Source organism: Rana temporaria, chromosome 7, assembly GCF_905171775.1.
Source record: "Rana temporaria chromosome 7, aRanTem1.1, whole genome shotgun sequence".
Taxonomy (NCBI): domain Eukaryota; kingdom Metazoa; phylum Chordata; class Amphibia; order Anura; family Ranidae; genus Rana; species Rana temporaria.
In genome coordinates, this window is record NC_053495.1 from 169,189,523 (window position 1) to 169,211,332 (window position 21,810).

Below are 21,810 nucleotides of genomic sequence, written 5' to 3' on the forward strand. Positions count from 1 at the left end.
TAAACACAGAGCTCCACGTGTTGTCAGAGGAGAGGAGACCGATCTGTGTCCCTTGTACATAGGGACATAGCATCGGTCACCTCCCCCAGTCACCCCCCTCCCCCCACACAGTTAGAACACACCCAGGATACACATTTAACCCCTTCCTCACCCCCTAGTGTTAACCCCTTCCCTCTCAGTCACATTTATACAGTAATTAGTGCATTTTTATAGCACTGATCGCTGTATAAATGTGGTCCCAAAATTGTGTCAAAAGTGTCTGATATGTCCGCCGCAATATCGCAGGCCTGACAAAAAAAAACGCAGATCGCCGCCATTACTAGTAAAAAAATTAAAAATAAATCATAAATCTATCCCCTATTTTGTAGGCGCTATAACTTTTGTGCAAACCAATCAATAAACGCTTATTGCAATTATTTTTTTTTTAACAAAAATATGTAGAAGAATACGTATCGGCCTAAACCAAGGGAAAAAAATGGGATATTATTATAACACAAAGTAAAAAAATATTGTGTTTTTTTTTTAAAATTTTCTGTCTTTTTCTGTTTATAGCGCAAAAAATTTTAATCGCAGAGATGATCAAATACCACCAAAAGAAAGCTCTATGTGTGGGGAAAAAATGATAAAAATATAATTTGGGTACAGTGTTGTATGACCGCGCAATTGTCATTCAAAATGCGTAAGCGCTGAAAGCTGAAAATTGGTCTGGACACGAAGGGGGTTTAAGTGGCCAGTAATGAAGTGGTTAAGTATGTATATTAGGAGTCACATATAAAAATAAAATAAGCCATTCACCTTCACACTTAAAATTTGTACACTAAACCTTTCAATTGATCAAAGATATTAAAGCCCAACTCTATCCCCAATGTTCTCATTAGAGTTGGAAAGGTTTGGAACTTTTTGTGTTCCTATAGATCAGTGATGGTGAACCTTGGCACCCCAGATGTTCTGGAACTACATTTCCCATGATGCTCCACTACATTGAAGACTGCATGAGCATCATGGGAAATGGAGTTCCAAAACATCTGAGGTGCCAAAGTTCTCCTCCACTGCCATAAATGGTATTTTTATTTTATTAATTTTTTTCATTCTGTCTGATACTTTAGGCAGGAAGTAAGGAAAAATATTCCTCTGGGGCTGCAGACTGCAATATAAACCTGACAGATCTCGATAACATAAAACCAATCGGAGTGGAGCATTGCTTTTAAAAGATACCGTCTCTGGGGAACAACACGGAGCTGCTGATCCCCCTCTGCTTAAAGTGGACGTTCACCCTAAAACAATTATCTAACATTACATCCTGCATACTAACGACATGTACAGTATGCAGGTTTTTTTTTTTTTCTCGCCGTACATACCGTTATATTGTTATTTTCCTTCCGGGTTCTGATTCCCGCAGGACTGGGCGTTCTTATCCCTGGGTTAGATGATTGACGTCTGGTGAAAAACTTCCCATGGCGCACAAGGCGCGTCACCAGTTTTCCGTAAATAGCCGACCTGGGAGTCGGCTCTATATGGCACCTGCGCAGTCGGCTCTAAACGGCGGGCGCAGGCTCCGTATAGCGCCGACTCGCAGGTCGGCTATTTACGGAAAACTGGTGACGCGCCATGGAAAGTTTTTCACCAGACGTCAATCATCTAACCCAGGGATAGAAACGCAAAGTCCCTCGGGAATCAGAAGCCGGGGGGAAAATAACAATATAACGGTATGTATGGCGAAGAAAAAAAAAATACCTACATACTGTACATGTCGTTAGTATACTGGATGTAATGTAAGATAATTGTTTTAGGGTGAACCTCCACTTTAACCCCGGTTTCCGCATTTCTCATTCACTGACCTAAAACAAATGAGTCTAAAGTCAGAATTCCATATGCGTATGTACTCCTGGTTATAGGCCCAAAGTATGGAAGCAACATGTTAATATGGCAGCCAAGCAACTGGTCCTTGCATTGAGTTTTTTTTAGAAAAGCTTTGCTTTAAAGCACACCTTTTATTATTCAGGCTGGGTTCACACCTTTGCGAATTGAAAACAGGTTTTCTCCACATCCAATTCGCATGACAGGAGACTGTGACCGGGTCTCAATGGAGCCGATTCACACATCTCTGGTGCGGCTGCGAAGCGCATTGCTCAGGGGTCCTGTGCGTCTTTGGCTCAGTTTTTCAGGTCCGAATTCAGGCAAATATTTGGGCCAGATTCATCCCTGAAACTGAGAACGGGGACGCGCCGCCCCCCTGCTGTGTGCCGCATCCAAAATAAGTGTGAACGGTAACCTAATCCTTAAGGCCTTATATAGGCCGATGAAAGGGCAAATGGGCTGCTGCTTTCAAGATGCAGCTAAATACGACCTCTGCATTCCACATTCCGTGCTCCGGCCGCATACAAACTAGGCTGATGGCTGCAGCATCCAGAAACGCTGTCATGGATGAAAACTGAACGGCACTACATGCAACAGAGTCCCTGCTCAGATGAGTAGTTGCATGCAAACAGCAGTTTCTGACATTGATTTGTATAAATCTGCTGGCCACCTCTACCCACTCACGGCGTGTTGGCGGAGAAGTTACTCACCTGTGTAAATGGACCCCAATGTTCGCTATGTAAATATTGTCTCTCTGCTCTGACATCCAATGTGTGTCACCAGGGCAGTACAGGTGGCCCTCCTGTATGAGGGCCCAGGCACCTGCTGAGCAGAAGAGCTGGCTGTACTGCCTTATTGCTGGCATTGAGCTTCTTATGGCTCCCCCTGCAGCGCTGCCAGCTTCTGCTCCTCCTTTCTTTCTTTTCACTCCAGCTGCACTCTAGGGGGATCATTTTTAAGTATCTGCACCCCTACCACTCAATAAAACAGTACAGCTCTGTCATCTGGAATATGTCTGATGCAAACTATAACACCAGGTCAGTAGAGACAAAAGTAGCTGAGATGTGCTGTTCAGTAAGTATGGAAATGCAGAAGTTGGGGGCAGTGCTTTTAGCTACGTTTTTTTTTTTTTTTTTTTTCAAATACAGGTACACCTGTTAAAAAATAAAAGCTCTAATTCATATACAAAGAAACCTAAAATGTTTAGTATACCATGTATAATGCACTGTTCAATCACAGCACACAATGTACTTATTTACTAAGCTTGTGTAGCACCCTTGTTTTAAACAGGGGCTACTAGTAAATTTAGTTGTGCTAGGTGGTAACTAGCCTGGCTGTTTTGCAGAGATCACTGCACATCAAACATCAGGCATATCAAAACTTCTCCAGCAGGGGCTGAAGCCCCCGATTAATTCATACTTGACGAAACATGTAGGGCATGACATCACCACGCATGCCCGCAAGTCGAACAGTATTCTGGCACCTGCCTGTCTTTGAGAGCCTGTGTCGAAGGAGTTTTGAGATGCTGGATGTCTGATGTTCAGTGATTCAGAGGATCATCTATGGCAGTGATATGCAAGTAGCGGACCTCCAGCTGTTGCAGAACTACAAATCCCATGAGGCATAGCAAGACTCTGACAGCCACGAGCATGACACCCAGAGGCATGATGGGACTTGTAGTTTTGCAACAGCTGGAGGTCCGCTAATTGCATATCCCTGCTCTATGGTGTTGGACTTTTATTTTGGTGCACTGGATATTCTTTCTATATTAATTTTTTTATTTATTTCACACAGTTTTTTGTTTTTTTTTGGTATATAACATTTACAGTATATGTTTTACATTGCATATGTGTGATTGAGGCCGGGTTCCCAGCATGTGGTCCAGTGCATTTTTGTTCAACGGTTCAGGTTAGGTACGATTCAGGTTAGATTTTTTGCCTGAATTTGCGCCCAAAAATGCACAGAACTCTTTTGGGATCCACGGCCGCCCCAGTCAAGAAGTGATATCCCTACTGTATCTTTGTGCTGCTCTTCTAGGCCACTTTTCTGGGCCACTGCAGCGTCCAAATTCTGACTCCTGAATCTTGTTAAAGGAATGAAAACGCCAACAGCTTTTAATATACAATAGTTTTTATTAACAACATCATAAACAAATCTGCTGCGCCTCTGGCCAGCGAGACATTTCATGGGGCCCGAGGAAGTACGACAAATTATTACATAGCACTGGCCGCAGAGGGAAGAACAAGTGACAAGTAGAAAAGTGACACCTAAGCAAGGTTTGGATGAGGTCTAAGGAAACAATTCATCAACTGACGTATCTTTGTGGGAGAACTGATTGGGCTTTGGAGAAGGACAAGGTTTCGTAGATGGAGCAAGATTTGGAGGGGCTGTAAGGAGAATACAGAAATATTTCCTAAAATGGACACTGTACTGTATATGTTTCGATTGACGGAGCTGTTCCAATCTCTATATATTTATATATACACACACAAAGCCTTTACGTCGGCGTATCTATTGATACGCAGCGTAAGTTGAAAGATGCGCCATCGTATCTATGCTTGCTATTCAGGGAGCTAGATACACCTGAATTTCGGCTTCCTCCGACCGACGTAAGTCTTAGTACGCCGTCGTATCTAGGGTGCATATTTACGCTGGCCGCTAGGGGCGCTTCCATAGATTTACGCATAGAATATGTAAATGACCTAGATACGCCGATTCACGAACGTACATGCGCCCGCTACGCCATTAATAAAAGTTAGTTATCCCTGCTATATGAGGCGCTGCCAATGTTAAGGTATGGACGTCGGAACAGCCGTTGAATTTTACGTCGTTTACGTAAGTGGTACGTGAATGGGGCTGTGCGTAGGTTACGTTCACGTCGAAAGCATTGAGCCAACGTTTCTTAGGGAGTATTTGCGACGTGATTCTGAGCATGCGCCGTAAGAACGGCCATTCATTTACATGGGGTCACGGCTAATTTAAATGAGGCACGCCCCCTACCTGCCTATTTTGAATTAGGCGGCCTTACGCCGGCCTATTTACACTACGCCGGCGCAACGTACAGCGCGAGATACTGTTTTGGGCTCCCTGATTTACGTTGGCGTAGCGCATATGAGATGCGCTACGCTGGCCAAAAGGTACGCCGCTGTACCTGAATCTAGCCCATTGTATTTATTGGCGTATAACACTCACTTTTTCACCCTGCAAATATGGTTCCAAATAGCATGTGTGTGTGTGTGTGTGTTATACGCCGATACTGCAATTTGGGCTGCCTCGGAGAGAACAGGGAGGGAGGCGGGACGAGCGCCGTCAGATTACATACAGCGAGAAGCTCCTGTTTACTTAGTAACCTCTGTAATAGGAAGTCCTGTCTCCTGGGCATTGGACCAATGTTCTGTCTATCATAAAAGCCAGTCCAGGAGGCGGGACTTTGTATTAAAGAGTAAAAAGGAGATTCTCACTGTATGTAATCTGACAGCGCTAATCCCACCCCCCTCCCTGAGATGGGCATTGATCAGGCTGCATTCATGGCAATGGAAAGACTGCAGATGGGCATTAATCAAGCTGCATTGATGGGCAAGTGTGAGGCTAAGGATGGGCATTGATCAAGTTGCATTGATGGGAAGCTGCAGAAGGGCATTAATCAAGCTGCATTGATGGGCAATTTTGAGGCTACAGATGGGCATTGATCAGGCACTGACCCTTATTTTGCTTCAAAGTTCTTTATTTAAAAAAATAATAATTTTTCCTGGAACTTCCCTCTTAAAATGAAGGTGTGTGTTATACGCCTGTGCATGTTATATGCCGATAAATACGGTATATATATAATATATGCCAATTTCCGAATCAGGGAGAGGAGCTAATCTGCAAATTGACTGACTTTACTAAACACGCATAATAATGTCCTGTCCTAATATAAAGTCATAAGAAGCCATATTGTGTCTAGCCTCAACCCCAGCTTCATCATAACTGACACATAATGCACAGGAAAAAATATTTCTACTAGTTAATAGGAGTCACACATAGATTTCCTATAACATGAGGAGGAGAGCTCAAACCCAGGTACAATTTATTAAAATCCATAATATGAATTTTTCAGACATTGCATTGAAGTTATCTTATGTGGTCAGATAGTGCTTTGTGTTTGGTTTGTTTATTCGGAGTCTTGGTTATATGTCTAATACTGCCCTGAGTTGAAGTGACGAGCTGCATTCCAATAATATGTAAGTTCATCCAGCATTATGGTCACCTTCACCATGTAAATGTGATAAGTCCCCTTTAGAGACAGACATTCACCTATAGTTTGAATTCTGATTGCTGTCTGTGTTTTTGTTCTGGCAGCAAATCGCAATAGCTGCAGCTCCTTTACCGCCTTTTGGATTAAAAACAACACACGTGTTATCAATTGGATAGGACCCAAGAGCGGTAGAGCTTCGAGTATAGCCATTGCAACCGGTCAGGGTCCAGCCATCGTCACATGACACCGTCACCTGCAATGCAAACATTAACAATGTTACATTTGTATTATTACAGTCAGATAGAAAGATGGTTATTGCTTAAAGTGGATGTAAACCCCAATTTTTTTTTGTTTATGTCACAATGTAGAGAATAAGATTTCCTATCATCTGTGCCCAGTCTTGCCACACAGAGTTAATCCAGCTCTGAGCAATCCTCTTTTATTGTACAGTGAAAATTAACAGACTTCTAGATAAAAAGCTGTCTAAATACAAAGTCCGTTCCTCTCTCCTTGCTTTGAGTGACATATTATTTACATATCTAGCTCGGACATGTTTATCATATGTTATGTTATGTTTATCATAATATGAGGTGACCCACAGTATAAAAAGTGAGAAATCCACCCCTCCCCCACATAACACATCCTGGTAATATACAATGACCTGTGGATCACCTCATATTATGATAAACATAACATAACATATGATAAACATGTCCAAGCTAGATATGTAAATAACATGTCACTCAAAGCAAGAAGAGAGGAAAGGACTTTGGCCCGGATTCAGATACCTGAGCGTATCTGTCCGGCCGGCGTAACGTATCTCCGATACGTTACGCCGCTCTAACTTTGGGCGCGAGTTCTTTATTCAGAAAGAACTTGCGCCCTTAGTTACGGCGGCGTAACGCATGTGTTGCGGCGTAAGGCCGCGTAATTCAAATGGGGATGTAGGGGGCGTGTTTTATTTAAATTTGTCTTGACCCCGCGTTTTTTACGTTTTTTTGGTAAAATATCCCAGTGTGCATTGCTCTAAATGACGTCGCAAGGACGTCATTGGTTTCGACGTGAACGTAAATTACGTCCAGCCGTATTCGCAAACGACTTACGCAAACGACGTAAAAAATTCAAAACTCGGCGCGGGAACGACGGCCATACTTAACATTAGCTACGCCTCATATAGCAGGGGTAACTATACGCTGGAAAAAGCCGAACGCAAACGACGTAAAAAAAAAGCGCCGGACGGTCGTTCGTTTCTGAATCGGCGTAAATCCTAATTTGCATATTCCTCGCGTAAAACATACGGAAGCGCCACCTAGCGGCCAGCGTGACATTGCAGCCTAAGATCTGACGGTGTAAGACACTTACACCTGGCGGATCTTAGGGATATCTATGCGTAACTGATTCTATGAATCAGTCGCATAGATACGACCGGCCGGCCTTAGAGATACGACGGCGTATCAGGACGCTGTCGTATCTCTTTCTGAATCTGGTCCACTGTATTTAGACAGGTTTTTATCTGGAAGTCTGTTAATTTTCACTGAACAATAAAAGAGGATTGCTCAGAGCTGGATTAACTCTGTGTGGCAAGACTGGGCACAGATGATAGGAAATCTTATACTCTACATTGTGACATCCACTTTAACTCTAAGGCCCCTTTCACATATACGGATCCCGTGAGGATCCGTACATGCGTATCCGCTTGCTCAGCGGTGATCGCTCCGTTGATCCCCGCTGATGACAGGGCGGTCCCTGTACACTGTGCAGGGGCCGCCCTGTCAGAACTCCGCTCTCCCCTATGGAGGGATCGGATGAACATAGACCATCTGTCTGTGTTCACCCGATCCGCTCTGCATACGGATGGAAAAATAGAATTTTCCTCCATCTGCAGAATCGGAGGATTGCGGAGACTGATGAGATTGGGTGTCAGCGGATGTGCATCCGCTGACACCCGGGATCTCATAGGGATTAATGTATGTCCCCTTTTCATCCGTAAACGGATGGACGAAAAAGCAGACATACGGTCCGCAGGTGTGAAATATCTCCAGGAATGGTTGGTAACATTTAAAGCTAAACTCCAGTCTTGCACAGTTGTGTGCAACAGAAGCTGCAGCAAAATAGAGTCCACCTCATTTCCTGCTTGGAAAACATCCAGCATTATCTATCTGCTTCAACTGCAGCCTAAAGGCCCGTACACGAAAACTGATTTTCCGACAACAATTGTGTGATGGAAGGGTCTTTGTCGGATAATCCGACCGTTTGTACGCTCCATCGGACAATTGTTGTCGGAATTTCTGACAACAAATGTTGGATAGCATGCTCTCAAATTTTCAAACAACAAATGTGTGCCGTCGGATTATCCGATCGTGTGTACGCAAGTTCGTCGTACTAAAATCCAAAGTACAAACACCAATGCTCCGAACCAATGCTAACCATAAGGCCGCGTACACGCGATCGGTCCATCCGATGAGAATGGTCTGATGGACCGTTTTCATCGGTCCAAAACGATCGTGTGTGGGCCCCATCGGTTAGTTATCCTTCGGTCAAAAAAATAGGAACTTGCTTTAAAATTTAACCGATGGACGCCTAACCGATAGGTCAAAACCGATCGTTAGTATGCAAAAGCATCGGTTAAAAACCCGCGCATGCTCAGAATCAAGTCGACGCATGCTTTTTTTCAGCACGTTGTTGTGTTTTACATCACCGCGTTCTGACACGATCGGTTATTTAACCTATGGTGTGTAGGCACATCAGACCATCAGTCAGCTTCATCGGTTAACCGATGACAACGGTCCTTAAGTCCTTAAGACAACATTAGCAGAATTTGCCCAAAGGGTGGCGCTAAAGAGCAGAAAAAACACATCGTTTTGTGTATGTTGGCTAAAAAAGCTCTGCCGTCTGTATGCAGAAGAAGTTCACAGCCAACGCCCTTCGCACAAAATTCCACGGATTTGTCCGATGGAAATCTGATTGTGTCTACAAGGCTTAACTCTCACCCACCTCCCTTTCATTCACTGAATTGAAGAAATTTCATTCAGGGTGAGTCAGCATAATATGTTGGCATTGCCTTGGGCAGTCTGCCTAGTAATGCCCACTCTTCCAAATTGACATCCATCCATCAAGGCATTTTGATATTTGAACTCCCAAGAGACAACCTACTGTTTACATCAGGACTGAGGGCTCTTGAGACTACTCAAGCAGGGGGCTGCCTGCACAAGCAGTGATCTGCCTGTATTGCATAGAGAAGCACAGACCTAGTGATAATATCACTGGGGTAGATTCAGGTACCGCTGCGCACTCCTTACGGAGGCACAGCGTCCCGTTTTTGCCCTGCGCCCCCGCAAATTATTTGCGCTACGCTTCATTCACGAAGCAGTAGCCACGTAATTTAAATGATCCCGTAGGGGGCGTGGATCATTTAAATTAGGCGCGTTCCCGCGCCGAGCATAGTGCGCATGCTCCATCGGGAAACTTTCCCGACGTGCATTGCGGCAAATGATGTCGCAAGGACGTCATTTGCTTCAAAGTGAACGTGAATGGCGTCCAGCGCCATTCACGATGCACGTACGCAAACGACTTAAATTTAAACTTCGCAACGCGGGAACGACGGGTATACGTAACATTGGCTGCCCCTGCTATTAGCAGGAGCAGCCTTACGCGAAACCCGACGTACGCAAACGACGTAAACTGCGTACGCAGGGCTCGCGTAGGGTTGTGAATCGGCGTTAGTATGCAACTTGCATACTATACGCTGACCACAACGGGAACGCCCCCTAGCGGCCAACGTAAGAATGCAGCCTACGATATGACTGGCATAAGAGCCTTATGCTAGTCATATCTTAAGCTGCCGTCGGCGTAACAAGGTTTTTGAATCAGGAGCATTCGTAACGCCGGCACAAGTAAGCAATTGCGCTGCGTAACTATGGTTACGCAGACGCAATTGCTTCCTGAATCTAGGCCACTGAATTTAATAAAGGTGTGTGATGAAAATGTTTTAATAAAAATCATTAGTATATTTATGGGATGGGGGAGGAACCAGTGAAGGCAAAATAAATAATAATAATAATAAACTTCAGCTTTAAAGCTCGCAATGCTCCCCACATTTGCCTAAAATGTGCACTCATCCTGAAAGATGTAGAAAGCAGTGCCAATGCCATGTAACTACCGTACATTGGTGCCATTCTCTGCAGCGTTATCCTGTCAAATGTGGGGGGTGGAGCCTTGACACCCTAGGCTCACAGGAAGTAGGTTGATTGGTACTGGACGTCACTCAACTCTGAATTGGTGTGATTATTTATTTTGAAGTGCTGCTATGGGATACATAGATTTTTCTTTGGCCTTAGCTGCTATTGGGCTTTAAAGTATGCATGTCATGAGAAAATATGGGGAGATGCCACTTTTTAAAAAAAATGGCAGCTGTCTGGCACCTGAACCAGAATAGGCATACAGATTAAGGAAATCCAGAGAGCCCATGTTAGTAACAATAGAATCATAGGAAACAAAGAATCATGATATAGGCCAGGCAACTAGAAGGGTAAGACACCAATGGTAAGACACCAATGGAAAACCTCATATTCCCCACATGACAGCTTTTCCGTTATTATGTAAAGTAGCATATAACCTCCATATTATCAAGATGCTCTGTTTCATTAAAAAAGAAGGACCATACCATTGCAACAATGAAATTAATTGCATTAAATAAGTAGTACCTTTTCTGTAAAGCCCACAGGAGCATGCTCTTTGACTTTGCAGGCGATACTAGGAGCATGACAGCATAGCGCATGAGAGGTAATCTCATTTTTGCCAATACACACAGGATCCTTCTTGCCAGTGTGGTGCACCGGCCTCACGTGATCACTAAAATGTCCGTTCAGAGAGTGGGAGCTGCAGCCTGAGAAAAAAAATATTAGTAGTTATTTAAGGGGTTTTGCACACCGGCTGGCATAATTCCCAGTGTCTCCTCCTCACAGGTGCAGCGCATAGTCTGTCACTGACATGAATATCTGTGCGCTGCTGTACTAGTGTATACAGCGGTGCTATCATGAATATGTGTACAGCCAGTGTATGACTATATGCAAAAATAGAACACTGTACATACAGTAGGTTCCCCCATAACACCCTCTGCATTCCTCTCCTGCACATACTTTCTGCTGTCATTCACTGCTTACTCTTCCTTTGCATATATTGACCACCCCACCCCCGGCATACCCTCCGCACTCTTCTCCTGCACATATTGCACCCCATCATGCAATCCACAATCCTCATATATGTACTTCCCACCATCATAGCCTTCATAAATATCTCCTTGCCATAGGTGTGTGCAGCCTATTGCATTAGGGTGTGTATAGGCGTGCGCACAGGGTGTGTCGGGTGTGCCTGGGCACACCCTAATCCCCCCCATGTACATTAGCATTATCCAGCGGCAGCACCAGGTTGGGGGTGCCAGTGGCCAGTGTAAATGCCCCCAATATATTAAAGGCTAGGTTCAACCATAGGAACACATTACACCCGTATTTAGGGTGTAATGTAATATGGTCCCAATCAACTGTCTCCCACCACCAGAGCCTCCTCCTTGTGACAGCAGGTGGCATTCATGTGTACTTAAACTTTGGGGTGCAATGCAATAGGCTGTGCACACCTATGAGGGTGTGTACCCCAAAGCTCAAACACACACTACTCTCTACTACTTACATCACTCACCATGTTCATTCAGAAAGGGAAGGGGCTGAAAAATAGACATGTGCACAACAAAAAATTTCGTTTTTTTTTTTGTTTAGTTTCGTCTCGAAAAGATTCGTAATTTTGTAAGACGCAAGTTTTCCTATTGGGACCCATTCGTATTTCGTAAGACTCAAGTTTTCCTATTCGGACCCGTTCGTATTTTCGTAACAGTTTTATTTTAGTTTATACTGAATGATTCGTAATTCTGTCTAATTTATTTTCGTTGATTCGAAATTCGTAATTTTGTTAGATAATAATTTTTGTTTAATGGATTCGTAATTTTGTACTTTCGTAAATCCATAGCAACACGCGGCTAATCCATATTAAGATAGACTTTCTCTTACGTGCCCTATGAGGAAGCGAGTTTTCGCGAAACCGGTCGGGCGGAACGAGTGTCGCATCGGATCACCCCCCGTTGATTGCACCTTTCCCTACCTACTTGGACGGGTCTTTTTGGTTGGCTTCCGGCCGGAGCTCCAAATTTGACATGCCTATTTACACTGTTTATATGTAAGTGCGTTTTTGTCTTCTTTTTAATAAATGTTACCTACGTTATTACACTATTGTGGCCCTTATGTGTCTTCCATGGTAATCGGGATCCCAATTTTCCATCCATTGGCTTGAGACGGAGGTGTACATGATAATCAGCCTTTCTACATTCCAACTACCATAGTGTTTACCCACACGCCTTCTGGGGTCTTCTTTTAATTAAGAGACTGCTGGATATCTGGTAAGCAGATATATTGATTTATGGTGGAGGTTTTTCTGTCTATTGGATCGTCACCGCAGCCTTTGATCAACACTAAGAGCCGGTTCACACTGGGGCGACTCGTCAGGCGACACAGCCGCCTGACAAGTCGCGTCCCATTGTAGTCAATAGAACCGTTCTAATAGGAGCGACGCAAGTCGTTCCGACTTAGAAAAAGGTTCTTGTACGACTTCGGGGGCGACTCGGGGCGACTTGCATTGACTTCTATACAGAAGTCATTTTGCAAGTCGCCTTTGAAGTTGTCTTCAGGACGCCTTACCGAGTCGCCCCCGAAGTCGTGCCGCCCCTGTGTGAACCAGCTCTTATGGACTGTTTTTTCTGTTTCCTTCACTGCACTGGTGATCAGGACTTTCATGGCTTGTCTAAAGACTATGTTTATTGATTTTTCACGTTTTGTATCATTCATGGACACTGATTTATGTCATGATCTCTAGAATTAATTTAATTTTTTTTTATATAGCGCATCTTGTTATTTCTTCTTTCAGACTTTCTCTTAAGCCCCGTACACACGGTCTGACTTTTTGCCAACAAACTTCAAAATGAGTGTTTTCCAAAAAATGCGACCGTGAGTACGCTCCATCGGACAAACTTTTTCGGTTTCAAAAGTCCGGCCAACTCCCTTCGGACAAAAATCCACAGAAAAATTTGTTTGAAGTCCGAGGCTTTACACTGTCCAATGTGACTCAGCACAAAAGATATAAGCTGATTGGCTAAGATATTAAGTAAGATACATCACTCACTAACTACACTGCCCAGTGCCCAATCGAAAGAACGATACAAGTACACAAATTTATGAACAGACAAAGAAACAGATTTACAAAACACACACATGAAAATACGAACATACGAATGAAAATAAGAACAGACAAAGAATTGCAAATCGTTCGTTATAGATGTCATTTTGCTGTTTCGGTGTTTTATATTTTAGTAAGATTGTCCAATCGTACGTTCGTATTTTCGCTTGTTTGTTTTTTTGCTTATTCGTAATTCCGTAATTTTCGTATTTTGGTTCTTTCAGCTTTTCGGATGTTCGAATTGATCCGAATGTACGAATACTAACAAATTTGTACGAAAATCCATTCGTTACAAACGGGAACGCACATGTCTACTGAAAAATACATATTTAACAGCCCCTTCCATCACTGATCCTAAAACATCTCTGCAGCAACATCCGGCAGGAGAGGAGGGAAGCCAGAAGAGCTGCAGAGGGAAGGAGTGGGGAGTCAGGGCAGTAGGGGGAATCTGTGCTGCACAGGGTGATTAGAGTGTGCCTGGGAACACCCTGTGCGCACGCCTATGCTCCCTGCACATCATACTGTCTTCAGTCATACCTTTTGCAACACAAACTTGCAGTATTCTGTATAGTATAATTACCTTCTATGACTGTGAGTACCATCTAGTGGCCATAACGTGGGGGCATCTTTTTTAATACCCCAGCCAGTGGGAAAAAAAGCACTCTGGTGATTATGATCATAGGAGATAATTATATTACACAGAATACAGCAGGTTTCATTGGAGCTGTGTGGATGTCACATTCATTCAGCAAACTATGTATACAGACCTCTTAGTGGTATTTTATATATTTATTTATTTATGCTCCTCAAACAAGGTCTTTCTGTTGGCTAAGCGCTATAACTAAAACCTTGCCGGAATCCCCACCCTTGTTCTTCTGGCTAGTTAGTTTCCAAACGTATGCTGCCATGGAGTCTGTCAGGAAAATGGAAACTTTCCTACCAAATACTCACCATATTTTAACTTTCCTGATGGACTCCATGACAACATAAGTCCCCTCCACATATATATATATATATATATATATATATATATATATATATATATATACACAGGATACAGTGACCTGAAAAAGTATCCATACCCCTTGAAATCTTCCACATTTTGTCATGTTACAACCAAAAGCGTAAATGTGTTTTATTGGGATTTTATGTGATAGACCAGGGGTCCTCAAACTAAGGCCCGGGGGCCGGATCCGGCCCGCCAGTGTGATTTACCCGGCCCGCGGACTGCCCCATTAATATCACAGCAATCCCCCTCCCCTCTGCTACTTTTTATCACACAAGATGAGAAACATGACAGGTCCGGACAAAAGGCGGGTCTTTTGAGTTAAGCAGCGGGGCGGTTTCAGCAAACACCTGCCTTTCACTAGCAAAGCCCCGCCCTTTGTCCGGATTTGCCATGCTTTGCGTCTTGTGTGATTGAGGTAGCAGAGAGGCGGAGTGCTGGAATGTTATAGAAGGGGCAGCAGTGTAATATCGATGGGGGGGATCTGTGATAGGGTGGGAGATTTGTGATGGGGAGGCCTGTTATGGGGGGCTATGTGAGGAGTTTGTGTTGGGTGGGCTTTGTGATGGGGGGAAGTCTGTGATGGGGAGGATCTGATATGGGGGCTTTTTGATGGGGGAAATCTGTGATGGAGAGGAGTCTGTGATGGGGGATCTGTTATGGGGGGTCTATGATGGGGTGGTCTGTTATTGAGGGATTTGTGATGGAGAGGAGTTTGTGTTGGGGGGCTTTATGAAAAGGAGGATCTGTTATGTTTTTTTTTTTGATGGCGAGGAGTTTGTGGTGGGGGGTCTGTTATTGGGGGATTTGTGATATAGAGGAGTTTGTGTTGGGGGGCTTTGTGATGGAGAGAAATTTGTGTTGGGAGGGCTTGTGATGGGGGGCCTAATATGGGGGAATCTTTGATGGGGGAGGAATCTGTGATGGGGTGGTTCTGTGATGAGGGGAGTCTGTGAAATACTAATATGTTTATAAAAATTGTTCTTTATTTTAAATATTGTATTGTTTTTTTCCTGTTTTTTTAAACTATAGTCCGGCCCCCCAACAGTCTGAGGGACCGTGAACTGGCCCCCTGTTTAAAAAGTTTGAGGACCCCTGTGATAGACCAACACAAAGTGGCACATAATTGTGAAGTGAAAGGAAGATGATAAATTATTTTCAATTTTATTTACAAATAAATATGAGGAAAGTGTGGTGTACATTTGTATTCAGCCCCCCTCAGTCAATACTTTGTAGAACCTCCTTTCACTGCAATTACAGCTGCAAGTCTTTTTGGGGATGTCTCTACCAGCTTTGTACATCCAGAGAGTGAAATTTTCTTTGCAACATAGCCCAAGCTTTGTCAGATTGGATGGAGAGCGTCTGTGAACAACAATTTTCAAGTCTTGCCACACATTCTTAATTTAGGTCTGGACTTCTAAACCATTCCATTGTAGCTCTGGCTGTATGTTTAGGGTTGTTGTCCTTATGGAAGGTGAACCTCCGACCCCAGTCTCAAGTCTTTTGCAGACTCTAAGGCCTCGTACACACGACGGGACATGTCCGATGAAAACGGTCTGCGGACCGTTTTCATCGGACATGTCCGCTGGCGGATTTTGGTCTAATGGCTGTACACACCATCAGACCAAATTTCCCGTGGACAGCGAACGCGGTGACGTGGCCGCGCTGTCGCCGCGACGATGACGCGGCGACGTGCGCGACCCTGGAAGGTCAATGCTTCCATGCATGCGTCAAATCACTTTGACGCATGCGAGGGCTTTCGGCCGAGCGGACATGTCCGGTGAGTCTGTACAGACGACCGAACATGTCCGACGGACAGGCTTCCAGCGGACATGTTTCTTAGCATGCTAAGAAACATTTGTCCGCTGGAAACCTGTCCGATCCGCCGGAAAATTGTCCGGTCGTCCGTACAGACGACCGAACATGTCCGCGGAAACTGGTCTGCGGACCAGTTTCAGCAGACATGTTCGGTCGTGTGTACGAGGCCTAACAGGTTTTCTTCTCCGTGCACCCTTTTTTTCTTCTTTCTTCTAAGATTTCCCTGTATTTGACTCCATCCATCTTCCCATCAACTCTGACCAGCTTCCCTGTCCCTGCTGAAGAAAAGCATCCCCACAACATGTTGCTACCACCACCGTGAAGGTGGGGATGGTGTGTTCAGGTGATGCGCATTGTTAGGCCTCGTACACACGATAGGTTAACCAGAGGACAACGGTCTGATGGACCGTTTTCATCAGTCAAAACCGATCGTGTGTGGGCCCAATAGGTTATTTAACCATCGGTTAAAAAAAAGCCAACTTGCTTTAAATCTAACCGATGGATTCCTAACCGATAGGTCTAAACCGATCGTTAGTAGGCACAACCATCGGTTAAAAATCCACGCATGCTCAGAATCAAGTCGACGCATGCTTGGAAGCATTGAACTTCGTTTTTTTTCAGCACGTCGTCGTGTTTTACGTCACCGCGTTCTGACACGATCGTTTTTTTAACTGATGGTGTGTAGGCGCGACGGACTATCAGTCAGCTTCATCGGTTAACCTATGAAAATGGTCCATCGGTCCGTTCTCATCGGATGGACTGATCGTGTGTACGCGGCATTAGTTTTCCACCACACATAGCGCTTTGCTTTTAGGCCAAAGAGTTCAATTTTGGTCTCATCTGAACAGAGCACCTTCTTCCACATGTTTGCTGTCCCCCCCACATGGCTTCTCGCAAACTGCAAACAGGACTTCTTATGGCTTTCTTTCAACACTTGATTTCTTCTTGCGTAAAGGGCAGATTTGTGGCGTGCACGACTAATAGTTGTCCTGTGGACAGATTCTCCCACCTGAGCTGTGGATCTCTGCAGTTCCTCCAGAGTTACCATGGGCCTCTTGGCTGCTTCTCTGATTAATGTTCTCCTTGCCCGGCCTGTCAGTTTAGATGGACGGCCATGTCTTGGTAGGTTTGCAGTTGTGCCATACTAAATTTTCATATAATGTATTGAACAGTGCTCCATGCGATGTTCAAAGCTTGGGATATTTTTTTTATAACCTAACCCGGCTTTAAACTTCTCCACAACTTTATGCCTTACCTGTCTGGTGTGTTCTTTGGCCTTTATAATGCTGTTGGTTCACTAAGGTTCTCTAACCAACCTCTGAGGGTTTCACAGAACAGCTGTATTTATACTGAGATTATATTACACACAGGTGGACTCTATTTACTAATTATTTGACTTCTGAAGTCAATTGGTTCCACTAGATTTTAGTTAGGGGTATCAGAGTAATAGGGGCAGAATACAAATGCACGCCACACTTTTTAGATATTTATTTGTAAAAAATGTTGAAAACCATTTATCATTTTCTTTCCACTTCACAATTATGTTCTACTTTGTGTTGGTCTATCACATAAAATCCCAATAAAATACAATTACGTTTTAGGTTGTAACATGACAAAATGTGGAACATTTCAGGGGGTATACTTTTTCAAGGCACTATGTGTGTGTGTGTGTATATATATATATATATATATATATATATATATATATATATATATATATATATATATATATATCACTATATATGTATGACTTTTCTTTAGATTATTAGTAAGTACCTGTTAGAACATGGTCCTCCTCCGAGCAGCTGGCGGTAGACATGCTGTTTGTACCATCAGGAATACTGGCATTCACCTGGCAGTTTGCTTTTGGCCAAACACAGCATCTTGCAATAGCGTATACTCCATCACCTCCAAATGCATTGTGGGCAATGCAGGTCTTCTTACCATCCTTATCCTGTGTGTTAAAGAAAGACATTATTATGAGTTCTGTGTATCTTTTAGAATCCTGACCTGGGCAACAAATTGGAAAGCGTAGCTATCTGAATGGTGTCAGCACAACAAACAAATATCAGGACAGAAAAAATTACTCGAAGGACAGTAATTAATAGGCGGACTTTTGAGGCAAGACGGGAATATCAAAAATACATCGATTTTATTACAAAAATTATACAAAATGTATACATAAATAAATCAATAAAAGAAAACCATATAGGATATATCATGATATGGAAAATATCCTCTGTGCATCGTCACTGACGATGCACAGAGGCATTGACGATGCACAGAGGATATTTTCCATATCATATATCCTATATGGTTATCTTTTATTGATTTATTTATGTATAAATTTTGTATAATTTCTGTAATAAAATCTATGTATTTTTGATATTCCCGTCTTGCCTCAAAAGTAGGGGTGCAACGGATCGTGCCCGATCCGCGATCCGAACGGGTCGACCTGTTCGGATCGGCACAGTATGCGATCCGCGGAACGCACCGCCACCGCGGCCTTAGGAAAGACCGCGGCTTCGGCCTAGCTCCGGAACGGTCGGCCATCTTGGTACACTCGGCGGCGGTGCGCGCTGACGTCATCATCCCTTCCTCTGCTCGTGGATCTTTTCTATTCTGCAAGAGCGCGCTGACTCTGCATGCAACCTACAGTGACAAGTACAGTGAGACGGACCGAGTACATCAGTACAGTGAGTTGGCTAATGGCTTTTACAGGGGGAAAATGGCTATACACACAGTGTTACTGTTTACTAGTGTGGGGGCAATGTTGGCTATGACTATTATTACAGTGGCAAAAATGGCAATTACAGTGTTACTGTTTTACTAGTGTGGGGGCAATGTTGGCTATGGCTATTAATAATAGCCATAGCCAACATTGCCCCCACACTAGTAAAACAGTAACACTGTAATTGCCATATTTCCCACTGTAATGGTCCCAAAAATTTGTCAAATTTGTCCGATGTGTCCGCCATAATGTCGCGGTCACGAAAAAAATCGCTGATCGCCGCCATTGGTAGTAAAAAAATATATTAATAAAAATGTAAAAAGACAAAACTTTTGTTTGTCTTGTGTTTTTTTTTTTTTTTTTACTGATCCGAAAATGATCCGATCCTTGACTCCTGATCCAAGGATCGATCCGATCCGTGAGTTTTTTGATCCGTTGCACCCCTACTCAAAAGTCCGCCCATTAATTACTGTCCTTCAAGTAATTTTTTCTGTCCTCTGTATTTACGGATGTTGGCAAATGTGAGTGCTCCCCCCTCTGTGCTAATTTTTTTAAACAAATATCAGGCTTAATACAAATATAGCTCACCTAGTTAAAGAGATTAAGCATAGAAAGAGTGCTTGGAAAATGGTGGTGTAACTTACACTTCACTTTGCTAAACTGAACGCTGGGATTGTCACCTCTCAGCTTAAAGTATACTGTATGTACACTATTCTGTACTCCTACTCTTGGACCTCTCTGCCGCCTTCAATACGGTTAACCAACCCCTCCTCCTCAAAAAACTCCACACATTTGGTCTCCATGATTGTACTCTTCGCTGGTTCTCTACCTACCTATCCAACCGCACTTTTAGCGTTACTTACAATCAGGGCCGCCATCAGGAATTATGGGGCCCCTTACACAGCTTCAGGCATGGGCCCCCTGGAGCAGAGAATCGGGGGGGGGGGGGGGTGCTGCCGCCTGAAATTGAGAAGCGGGGGGTGGGGGCTGCCGCGGATTGAGAAGCGGGGGGGCCCTTTACACAAAAAAGAAGAAGTAAAGAAAAAAAATGTATACAAAAAGGGGGTAGCCATCTGGGGACCTCTGGGCCCTTTAATAAAAATAAAAAAGATATATAAAAAAAATATATTTTTTTTTTAAAAAGGGGGTGGCCATCTGGGGACCTCTGGGCCCTTTAATAATATATATAAATGTTTGTGTGTGTATGTATATATATATATATATAAAGAAATTACAAAAAAGGGGGGTTGCCATCCGGGACCTCTGGGCCCTTTAATAAAAATGAAAAAAAGAAACCTCTGGGCCCTTTAATAATAAAAAATATATATATATATATATATATATATATATATATATATATATATAAAAATAAACATTTATGGAAAAAAAGGGGGGTTGCCATCTGGGGACCTCAGGGCCCTTTAATAAAAAAAATAAATATATATATATATATATATATATATATATATAAATAAAAAAATAAACATTTATAAAAAAAAGGGGGGATTTGCCACACATGGGGCCCTGGGGACCTCTGAGCCCTTTAATAATAATATATATATATATATATATATATATATATAAAAATATATAAAGACAAAAAAATATATATATAAAAAAAATATAACTTTTTTATTAAAAAAGGGGTGTTGCCATCCGGGGCCCTATAAAAAAATATATAAAGACAAAAAAAAAAAATATATATATATATATATATAAATATATATTTTTTTTTATAAAAAAAGGGGGGTTGCCACCCGGGGCCCTGGGGACCTCTGGGCCCTTTAATAATAATAATAATAATATTATATATATATGGGGACCTCCGGACCTCTAAAAAAAAAAAAAATGGCCCTTTATTAAAAAATAAAATAAAAATATATAAATAAAATATTTTTTTATAAAAAATAAATAAAAAAAGGGGGGTTGCCATCCGGGGCCTCCGGGCCCCTGGGGACCTCCGGACCTCTAAAAAAAAAAAGTGGCCCCTAAAAAAAAAAAAAAAATTTTTTTTTTTTTTTAAAGGGGGTTGCCATCCGGGCCCCTGGGGAGCTCCGGGGCCCTTACAGGTGTAATGCCTGTACCCCCCTGATGGCGGCCCTGCTTACAATTCTACTTCCTCCTCTCCTCTTCCATTCTCTGTTGGGGTCCCGCAAGGTTCTGTTCTTGGATCTCTCCTATTTTCAATCTACACCTCCTCCCTGGGTCAGCTGATAGCCTTCCACGGCTTCCAATACCACCTCTACGCTGACGACACTCAAATCTATTTCTCTGCAACCTTAACTCGCTCCTTAATTTTCCTCACGTATCGCTAATTTACTATTAGATATATCAGTTTGGATGTCACACCACTTCCTCAAACTTAATCTATCCAAAACTGAACTTATCATTTTTCCTCCCCCACGTGCCTCTTCCCCTGATCTCTCTGTCAAAATTGATGGCACAACTATCAGCCCATCCCCACATGCCAAGGTCCTAGGAGTAGTCCTGGACTCTGAACTCTCCTTTAAGCCTCACGTCCAATCACTGTCCAAATCTTGCGGCCTCAACCTCTGCAACATCTCCAAAATATGCCCCTTCCTAACCAATGACACAACAAAACTCTTAATTCACTCCCTGATCATCTCTTGTCTCGATTACTGCAACTCCCTCCTTATTGGCTTACCTCTGCATACTCTACCCCCCCCCCCCCCCTTCAGTCCATCATGAATTCTGATGCCAGACTAATCCACCTTACCAACCGCTCTGTCTCTGCTACTCCTCTCTGTCAATCCCTCCACTGGCTTCCGCTCGCCCAACAAATTTAATTCAAAATACTAACATCTACCTACAAAGCCATCCACAACTCTGCCCCTAGCTACATCAATGACCTAGTCTCTAAAT

General features: G+C 43.3%; 1 protein-coding gene across 2 annotated transcripts in view; it reads right to left on the minus strand.

Annotated features, from left to right (window-relative positions):
- Positions 1-5,903: 5,903 nt before the first annotated feature.
- The window catches only part of PCSK9 (proprotein convertase subtilisin/kexin type 9), a 53,714-nt gene continuing 37,807 nt past the window's right edge, over positions 5,904-21,810 (minus strand). For both annotated transcript variants that reach the window (XM_040360407.1, XM_040360408.1), the window contains exons 11-13: positions 17,973-18,150; positions 10,798-10,979; positions 5,904-6,347 (exon numbers count right to left, since the gene is read on the minus strand). In XM_040360407.1, the coding sequence (XP_040216341.1) occupies positions 6,150-6,347; positions 10,798-10,979; positions 17,973-18,150 (558 nt within the window). In that variant the 3' untranslated portion in view covers positions 5,904-6,149. The remainder of the gene's footprint in view (positions 6,348-10,797; positions 10,980-17,972; positions 18,151-21,810) is intronic.